The 10,000-nt window shown below is 43.5% G+C and overlaps 1 protein-coding gene across 1 annotated transcript in view; it reads left to right on the top strand.

Moving 5' to 3' along the window:
- The window catches only part of LOC121684774 (ankyrin-3-like), a 108,007-nt gene that overhangs the window by 52,987 nt on the left and 45,020 nt on the right, over positions 1-10,000 (top strand). Inside the window, 6 exon segments of the mRNA XM_042064849.1 lie at positions 760-858; positions 1,214-1,312; positions 1,799-1,894; positions 3,095-3,167; positions 4,025-4,084; positions 8,624-8,747. Of these exon segments, the coding sequence (XP_041920783.1) occupies positions 760-858; positions 1,214-1,312; positions 1,799-1,894; positions 3,095-3,167; positions 4,025-4,084; positions 8,624-8,747 (551 nt within the window).

The following is a 10,000-nucleotide window of genomic DNA, read 5'->3' as shown; positions in this document are numbered from 1 at the left end:
AGCAACACTGGAGTTCTTTTAGTATAACACTGAGGAGTTCTTTTAGTAACACTATGGAGTACTTTTAACAACCCTCTAGAGTTCTTTTAGCTTAAAGGAACACACCAACTTTTTGGGAAGCTTATTTCTTATTTGATTAGATTGCTGTCTACCCCAGAATTAGATAAAAGAATAGTTAGTTAGTTAGTTAGTTTATTAGTTGTCCCCTTAGGGAAATTCTTTTTCACATTTGATGATGTGATATAGATAGATAGGCTATATTTTTCTTTTCTGTGCCTACAATAACTGACACCATTAGCCTATAGCTTAGCACAACCCCCAGCAAGTGGGCTAGACCTTGAAGCTATCCTAGCTAAAAGCTAAAAGAAGCTAAAAGCGGGCTAACCCACTTTTTACTTGTGTTCCTTTAAAGGAGCTGGGGGCAAAAGGTGGAATTCTGTAGGATCTGAGTTGTCTTGAATGCAGCCCCATGCCTATTACAAGATGCACGTCGCAAGAGACCCGGCTTGGCCCAGCGCTAGCTGGTTTGCATACTAACCTCAGTGTATAACTGGACAAAACAGTGTAGGCGTTTTTGACATCGTGGATTGGTTTGGTTTGTGTTGCATTTCTTAATGTAAGGGTGTAGTACATGTGCATCTATGGATGTTCTCCTGCATCATCTGTTCACTAAAGGGAGCAGTAATGTGAGATTTGAATACTGGATCAATAGATGAGTGTTAAAACTTGCTCTCTGCTTCTTTGTGTCTCCTCACCTAGATGGATTACACTCCATTGCATGTGGCTTGTCACTATGGCAACCAGAAGATGGCCAACTTCCTGTTGGAAAACCGTGCTAAAGTCAATGCCAAAACGAAGGTAAGCATTGGTCCACTACCAAAATCAATCAGGATTCCCCTCTCTCTCTACCTCCGCCTCTCCTCCTCTCCTCCTCCTCCTTTCCCTCTTACTCCCTCTCTGTCTCTCTCTCTCCCCCCAGATTGCTAATATAGAATATGTATTTGACTTTTTGACTATTTGACGTTTTTAAAATGCAAAATCTTTTGTCATTTGATCTCTCTCTCTCCCTGTCTACTTCTCTCTCTCTCTCTTCCTCTCTCTCTATCTCCTCCTCTCTCTCTGTCTCTCTCCCTTTCTTCTTCTCTTTCTCACCCCATATCTCTCTCTTCCTCCCTCTCTCTCTCTCTCTCCCTCCCTCCGTCTTCCTCTGTAGAACGGGTACACCCCTCTTCACCAGGCAGCCCAGCAAGGCCACACCCACATCATTAATTTGCTGCTGCAGTACGGAGCGTCAGCCAATCAGCTCACTCTGGTGCGTACTGAGGCATGCTGGGAAAATATGCTGACATCAGCAGAGGCGCACACTCTGTCACCGAGAGACACTCATTCATTTGCGAGCCTTCAAGCATTCATCCATACATGCATTCATTCACACAACGTGATTTGTGCCTCCAATCCAATTCTTTTATTTTTTCATAACCTCACTTCTTAGCAAGGTCCCAGATCTGGCATAGAATATGCTGAAACTCTATTAAAAATGAACCTGAATATGAATTATATAAGATAGCTAGTGAAAGGGCTTTGTAGAGAACTGTGAGAGGCCCTTGGGGTCATTGCTTCAAGTATACACTGTGAATGGAAAAGAGATTTCACTAGAATGTCAGTGGTAAAGAAACAGATAGGATGTGTGGTGTGACATTTCATCTTTGTTATTTTCTCTCTCTCTCTGTGTGTGTGTGTGTGTGTGTGTGTGTGTGTGTGTGTGTGTGTGTGTGTGTGTGTGTGTATGTGTGTGTAGAATGGGAACACACCTCTGTCCATTGCCCGAAGGCTAGGATACATCTCTGTGGTAGACACACTAAGAGGAGTGACTGATGACAACCTCTGCAATGTGGTAAGATAATATGTATCCTGTTATTATTTAACAGACACACACACACCAAAACACACACTCACACTTTGTACTACAAACCATTACACATACATTACACAATGTTCACCAAACCATAAGGAGTGGCAATACTTGTCTTTTTCCTCACACGTCTATGGCTCAAAGTTCATCTAAGCATAAAGAGGGAGAGAGAGATACTGTTGCACTCTCTCAATCTCTCTCTCTCTCTCTCTCACACACACACAGCAGGGCTATAAATTCCTCAGTTCAGATGTCCAGGGACACCCATAATAACCGGATTTGCATGTCAGGTTTTGATAAGCGTGTCACAGCCGCAGCGTTAGAGCTATTAGAGCTGCTGCTGTCTACTGGCCCCAGATCAGTGGCTTTATCAGAGGCTTTTTGACCCAAAACACAGCTTTAGGCATGGCCTCTGGATGACTGAAACTTACCATATTATGCTTGACAGTGGTAGACTTTTGCTAAATAGGTTTTACTCTTTACCGTACAATTATGGATGATTTTCATTTTCATTTTGGCTGACACAGAGCAACTTGCATACTGTACGTACAGTCTTACCAGGGCCAGTTTCCTCAGGGCAACTCAGGGTCAAGTGCGTTGCTCAGGGCAACTCAGGGTCAAGTGCGTTGCTCAGGGCAACAGGGAATTAAACCCTCCATTTTTCTAGCTGCTGCTTGCTAGCCCAGCTCCTCAGGCACTAATGTATGCTACCACAACCTCCATTTTATGTAAAGCTAGCTATCGTCTATCCTCCAGAAGATGGGGAAGGTGTGTTAATTGAGCTGTATCTATGCTCTGTGTGTGCTATGGGGGAATAGTAACTTGTTACTATTGTATAACAGTGTTATCAACACTTTCAGCTGGAGCTGTCTTAAATACCTCAATATTTTCCCCATGAACAGGCCTCGTTCAGTGGCTCAACCTCCTTTTATCTCGTTCAGAAAGAGTTGACATAACTGAAAACTACTGCCTCTTTGTTTGTGCACTGGTTAAGTCTTCTGTCATTCACATCAGGGTTAATACAAACCTTTGAAACAGGTTTTTGGCTTTCAGTTAGACACCCAGCAGACATGCGCTCTCAGCCCTGTGTTTTGCTTCATTTTTCAATTTTTATTTTTAAAATTATATCAGACGTTATCAACATGTTACAGATATATTTATGTCATCTCTGACTCCTTACAGGCTGCGACAGAGAAACACAAAATAAACGTCCCGGAGACCATGAACGAGTTTCTCGACATGTCAGACGATGAGGGTGAGTCAGTCAATCACTAACCACATTGTGTGGTTACCCATCCCTGAAAGAGAGGCTGTGTCTCAAACCGCCTACTTGCACACTTCAAATACTTAGTTTAAGTATATAGTGCAGATAACACGAAAACTCAGTGCACTTAAGTACCCGGATGAGTATAAGTATATATACTCTTTTGATCCCCTGAGGGAAATTTGGTCTCTGCATTTATCCCAATCTGTGAATTAGTGAAACACACTGCACACACAGTGAGGTGAAGCACACACTAATCCCGGCACAGAGAGCTGCCTGCAACAACAGCGGCGCTCGGGGAACAGTGAGGGGTTAGGTGCCTTGCTCAAGTGCACTTCAGCCGTGGCCTACCGGTCGGGGTTCGAACCGGCAACCCTCTGGTTACAAGTCCTAAGCGCTAACCAAGTAGGCCATGGCTGCCCTAATAATGGTCAAAAAGTTCAGTGTGGCTCACACTAAACTGGCGCCACTTCCAGTAAGTCTTTTAACATTATGTAAGTGTTCCTTTTGGGGCAATACTAACCATTGAAAAGTGGGCACTACAGAAGTAAGTGCTCAATGCACTAGCAGTGTACTGACGGAAGTATGCTGTTTTGAGACACAGCCTAGAGATACTGTAAGCCATCAGTATCAGATTCAGTATAGATAGCTGCTAGTTTCAAAACAAATTCCAGTTGATTGGCAGTAAATTCCCTTCCTTAGCTCAATGTCTAGAACCCAGCTGCATGCCATGGTCTTCCTGGTCTGTGTCCATTGTAATTGGTGAATGTGTGTCAGGTGACTAGTGCTCTCATCATCACGACTCTGCTGTGTGTGTATATGTGTGTATGTGTGTTCATACTACACAGTGCATAGAGCCAGTCAGCGAGATGTTGCCAGTGAAGACAGTCAATCTGGTGGGGAAGAAGGTATTTGTCCTGGTTCCTTCATGTGTGTCCGCTATTAGCCATTATCTATTAGTGCTGCTTTCCCTCAGCGGGGTTTGTTCATGCCAACCCCTGGTTTTTGTTTGAGCTAGCTTGTTTTTGTAGAGGACTAACCTAGTATTAGCATTAGCACTAGTGCTGGCTTCACGTTGCCTGCTTTGCTGTGTGTGTGTTTTAGTGTATAGTGTCTAATACAATGAGACAGGCACACACGTACGCACACACACACACACACACACACATACACACATGTGTACAATACCCCCCCCCCACACACACACACACACATACACGAAGGCCTGCAGTACACACATGTACACACACACACTTGCAAATAAATATGTACTCCCTGGAGAGTGTGATTGCCTCTTATTTGGATGAATTGAGTTGATAGCAGTTAGTGAAGGTTTTAAATGTGGGTCATAATATTTCTTTGGCCCTAACGGGTCTTTCGTTGGCACACAGATAAGCAGGCCCACTCTTGAGACATTCTGTATCTGTGTAGTTCATTCTAAGTACTTCATATACATTACACCACTATACCTGAGGCATACTATACATTATTTTATTACTATACATACAGTAGGTACATTATACCCCTATACCTGTGGTATATACAGTACCAAGGCAAACATATTATACATTATTTTATTACTATACATAGTCATATTATGCCACTATACCTGAAGCATGTAACTCACCTGTGAACACTGTTTGAGACAGAGGTGTGTGTTTTGCGAAGGGCTTTTACTGCCCTCTCACTGTATAGCAAACTATCGGTTATGTCTAGTCAGAAACAGCAGCAGCCATTTTAAGTGCAGTCCTGCATTCACCTGTTGCTGTGCTGTGTCCTAACAGCACACTGGGTCTTACATTATTCATGTGTGTCATCTGACAAAGCTTACGTCTCCATGGAAACAGCAACTGAGAGACAGGCAGGGGGTTGACGTTACCTGTGCTGTAATCTTTGAAGGCATACACCTGTTTGAAGGAGAGTATAGTAGGGATTTCTTCTTGAAAATACATTTTGGAGACAGCAGAATCAGCTGACCCATTAACGTCTCACACAAGTCATTCATGTAATATTCGAATGTATGACAAAGACTAAGTCTAAGCAAATGGTTTGGGTTCCGTTTCACATTACTTGAATGCTTGATAGTTTTATATGAATCACAGGCATGGTCTCAAGGTAGGCTTGGATTAATATAATTTTAGTACCATTTTTTTAATTTTTTTAGTATAATTTTAGCGTCCATACAAGACATTTGTAATCACTCCATACTCTTTAATTTTTACATTTCTATGAGTGCTTTTTATATATGTAATATGTATGTATGTGTGTTTGTTGTATTATGGTTGTATAAGCTACTGGATGCCTAACATTTCCTTCGGGATGAATAAAGTATCTATCTATCTATCTATCTATCTATCTATCTATCTATCTATCTATTTAGTAACAAAACATTACATTGAGTTGGTAGGACATTATTATAAGTTATCCTGTGGAGACAAGAAATACTGGTGGCTATTAATATCGGGACACCTATGAAGTAGCTCTGGTAAAAAAGCTCACCGTTCCATGTCACTTCTCTTCTGAATGATGCGGTGGAAGTCCTACCAAGAGTTTAAATCCATACAGGACAGCTGGTAGAGAGTGCATGCAGTATGTCATCTTAATGCAACACGATAGAAGTATTGGTATTTGTACTCCTTGGCCTCTGTCAGTCTTCAGCAAGTGCTTCCAACTTGCATCCATGTCCATGAAGGCAGCTTGAAGAATACCAGAGCTCTGGCTTCATTAGTATGGAAGTCTACTAGTCTGACTTGCTCAGGTCAACGCTGGTGGTCTAATAAACGCTCCCTTGGAAAAGAGATTTTAGATCTCAATGGGACTTACTTGGTAAAATAAAGGACAAATAATAAAAAAAATAACACAAAAAAAATAAATAAATAAGGGAGCAGGACTGGGGAATTCAGCGCTGTCACTTAGAATGTTCCAGACTCCCCTGCTGCATCTGGTAGTCTTCTAGTCTGACCTGCTCACCTCAGCACTGGTGGTCTGATAAAGCAGCAGGAGTAGGGACTTCCTCTGAATTTCATCGAATGTTTGTGTGACGGCTGGATGAATTATGACTGCCACTGTTCCTTGTGCTGCAGCAGTGGCACTATATTTGGTTTATGAATGCAATGAATGAGATCTTGGGCAACACACACATACAGAAAAACACACAATTCAATTGCTCTCTTTCTCTCTCTTACACACACACACACACATACACACACCATCTTCGTCTCTCTTACACAAACACACTGTCACACACCCCAAACAAATTTAATCCACTTAAGATTTTGACCAGGCTGTGCTGCAGTGTGCCCTCGTAGAGCTGAGGGGTGTTGTGCTATAGCGCTAATGCTTATTCTGCTTCCTTTTTAGTTTACGCTCAGACATGGGCGGAAGACATGCAATAATGTGTGTGTGTGTCTGTGTGTGTGTTTGTCCTGGCATGGATTTGTATTGTTGGGATGGCAACAGAGCAGTTTTATTTGCTTATGAAGACAACATGTTTTTGTTTTCATAATCTGAGTTTGCCTGAGCATTCTTTTCTCTAAGAACAACATTACACACACACACACACACACAAACAATGACCCTCCTCACTTCTAAGCCTAGACATAGATGCTTGAGTCAGTAAATTCACTTACTTTCCCATAGCGACTTTTCCCATCCAAATACTCATTAGAAGAAGATTTATGGACAGTCAGAGTGAACCGTGAAGGCTTGAGTCACCAGGGTTCACACAGATAAGAAATTAAAAGCGTTCTTATCACCCCCCAAGCCCCCCCCCCCCCCCCACACACACACACACACACCACCACCACCACACACACATAGGCTTACACACACACACACACACAGAAACGAGCCACCACTTCCACAGGAGTGTGTGAGACTGAGAGAAGGGGATCTTGACAAAGACAGTTGACTGGAGGCAGTCTCTCCCTCTCAATTCTCTCCTGGCTCCTGCGGTTTTTACTTTCGCCTCGGGACCTGCAGAGTTCTGCACCATGTGAAGTTTTTCAGAGCAGCTTGGTTTGGAGGGGAAAAAACGCGCCGGCTTTCACTCGTTGCAGCGGACAGGAGACGTACAGAGCGGCACAGCCTGGGCAGCAGACGGAGAGACCTCTGTGCCAGTGTGTCATTATTCTCATGACCGCTCGGAATTGCTTCCGTGGAATTAAACTCATTTCGCTGACCGACGGTTACTGGATTAACGTTAAACAAGCAGGCGAATAAAAGCAGACATATTTCACTGGAAGCCGATACGGGGATGGCAGCACTTCTTTGTAAGAGAGACACACAATGATTCACTACTATGGTGAGGACTCAATGCTTATAATGGAATACTGCGGTGTTTTTGTAGCCGCTGAACTGTTTGCTGTACAAAGCGGTATGGTGTTGGGACAAGACGCGACTGGTATTTAAACATTATGCGGCTGGTGATGGTGCTGAGACAAAACCAGTTCGGCTAACACCGCTGGCTACGACATTGCTTGTTAGGTCAGTCGCTTACCTGGCTATGTATGACGTAGGCTATGGTGGAATAGTTTTATGAGGGTGCTGCGTCGGAAGCAACAGAGACGTAAAAAAAAAAAAAACGGGGATCACTGTACCGGTTATTCGGTGGAAACAGGGAGAGTGCGGCAGCGGTCGGAGCAGAGAACCGGGGGGAGGGGCTGCAGAGTGGAACAGAGTTGCAGGAATCGGTTGGAGAGAGAGAGAGAGAGGCTGGTGCCGAAGGCATGTTGATGTGCTTCGATATTATGTTTTCATTTTAATGCGCACTCCTTTTTGCTTTAAGTCTATGTTTATGATTTTCTCTACATTTAAGCTTGTAAAGTAGGCTAGTCACTTGTCATTTACTCATGCATAATTTAAGTCAATAAACACCATAGCTTATTTAAGATAACCTTATGTTGGACACTTGGTAGGCCTATATTTTGAGATATTAGTTAGTCAGCAACAAATCATGGGCCTACGCGTATTTGTCGCATTTAAAGTTTTGTCCCTTTACAAGTTTTCAACGCTTTGACGTGGATCCCCATGAGTTGCATAGCAATGTAGTCGGGAAACTTCATTTCCGCGCATGGAATCAAGCGCAGTGCCGTATTGATGCAGCACCAGAGCATACCGACCAGTTGGGCCAGGTGTTAGCCTACTGTATGTGTGTAGTAGTTGGAGACGGGTCCACTGGGAGCACAGACATCACCCAAACTGGCAGAGGTGCCCTTGGACAAGAGAAAACCAAAACCTCGCACTGAGTATTAAATTGCACAAATTAATTATAGAAGGCATCTGGTTACGAACTTGGACCAGCGTCAGTTCTACTGGGGTGGTGGTTTGTGTGTGTGTGTGTGTGTGTGTGAGGGAGGTGGTGGAAGGTAGCAAGTAGAACTGACTGCTGCAGAAAGATGGTGCTCTAATTGTCCGCCGCTTTAACGCCTCCCATGTCTTGTACGCAGGTGAGGATGCGATGACCGGAGACACGGATAAGTATCTCCGGCCGCAGGACCTGCGGGAGCTGGGGGATGATTCCTTACCACAGGAGGGCTACATGGGCTTCAGCATCGGAGCGCGGTCCGCCAGGTAAGTCCACGCGCATCTCTTTACATTGCTGTTCGTGACTTCCGGATGATTTCGGGAGAGTTTGTGCGGTGTACAATACAGAACCCGCAGAGACCACGAGCAGACAGATGTTTCTTTGTTTCATCCCAGACAGAATGAACAGCATCACTGTCAGTGTCTGGGCTATATATAGGTCGTATGTCGTAGAAAACGTTCTAACTTTTATGATTATGTTTTAATGATGTTGCAATTATGTTTACACAAACTTGCCATCTTAGAATTATTATATTTCACTACAGAAAGGGAGACATCCCTACAAAATATTTTAAATCCTAATATATTATATATATATATATATATAATATTGTATAGGCCTACTTTCCTTGACATTTTCGAAGCTGTCCCTAGTCACTTTAGCAGGCCACACTAAGATGATTTAATGAAAAATAATGTTAACAAAAAGCCTAGTGCAGGATTGAAGCAATATCTGCTTCTGCCTCTCATATGTATTTGTTTGTTTGAAAGAGATATTATAAAGGAGATATTGTGCCACAACAGATTGTAGCTATAGATTTCTGTAGTATCTAGGCAGGAAAAGAACAGAAACAGTTACAGTACTTTACAATGCTAATGGACGCCATCACGTCTTCACATGAAATGTGTATTCACATGAAATTAAATCATTTATTCTAATAGATAGGACTGAGTAAAGCTGTGTGACTAGGTGCTGGCTCATTGAGTGTTTATGTGTTGCTGCACCAGCTGAATGGCTATATGCACAGTTGCATTGGTACCTCAACAAAATGTCGTGTGCTTGTTTTGATGCATTTGTTGGTCTGCTGTTGTTCTGTGTGGTGCAGCAGGCAGCAGGCAGCATGGGCTTCCTCTGGCGTTGTGTACTTTTTGGTGACACTCAGCATAATGAATCTACTCAGACTTGTTTGACTGTTCCACAATCTGGTTCCGATGGCTTTGTGGTCCGCGGCTGCTCGCCCTGTGGGCATAAAGGGCGCGTGGAGAGATGGATAGTGTGGAGGGCGGGCAGTAAAGGAGAAGCTGGCACGGCGAAGTGAAAGCACATCAGTTCGCTAGCGACGCATTGTGTGGCTCTCTGAAGCCTGATTGGCTGGCGATTGTTTGGTGGGTGACAGGCAGCCGATGCATGGCTGAACTGAAACAACAACATTAAAAGGCTACATCAGGGTCACTGAAGAGGTCCTTTCAGTCAGTCAGTTTGCTGTGTGTGTGTGTGAGTGTGTGTGTGTGTGTTTGTG

Source organism: Alosa sapidissima, chromosome 16, assembly GCF_018492685.1.
Source record: "Alosa sapidissima isolate fAloSap1 chromosome 16, fAloSap1.pri, whole genome shotgun sequence".
Taxonomy (NCBI): Eukaryota; Metazoa; Chordata; class Actinopteri; order Clupeiformes; family Clupeidae; genus Alosa; species Alosa sapidissima.
Note: the sequence above shows the minus strand (reverse complement) of the source record. Positions and strands in the feature narration are given on the sequence as shown.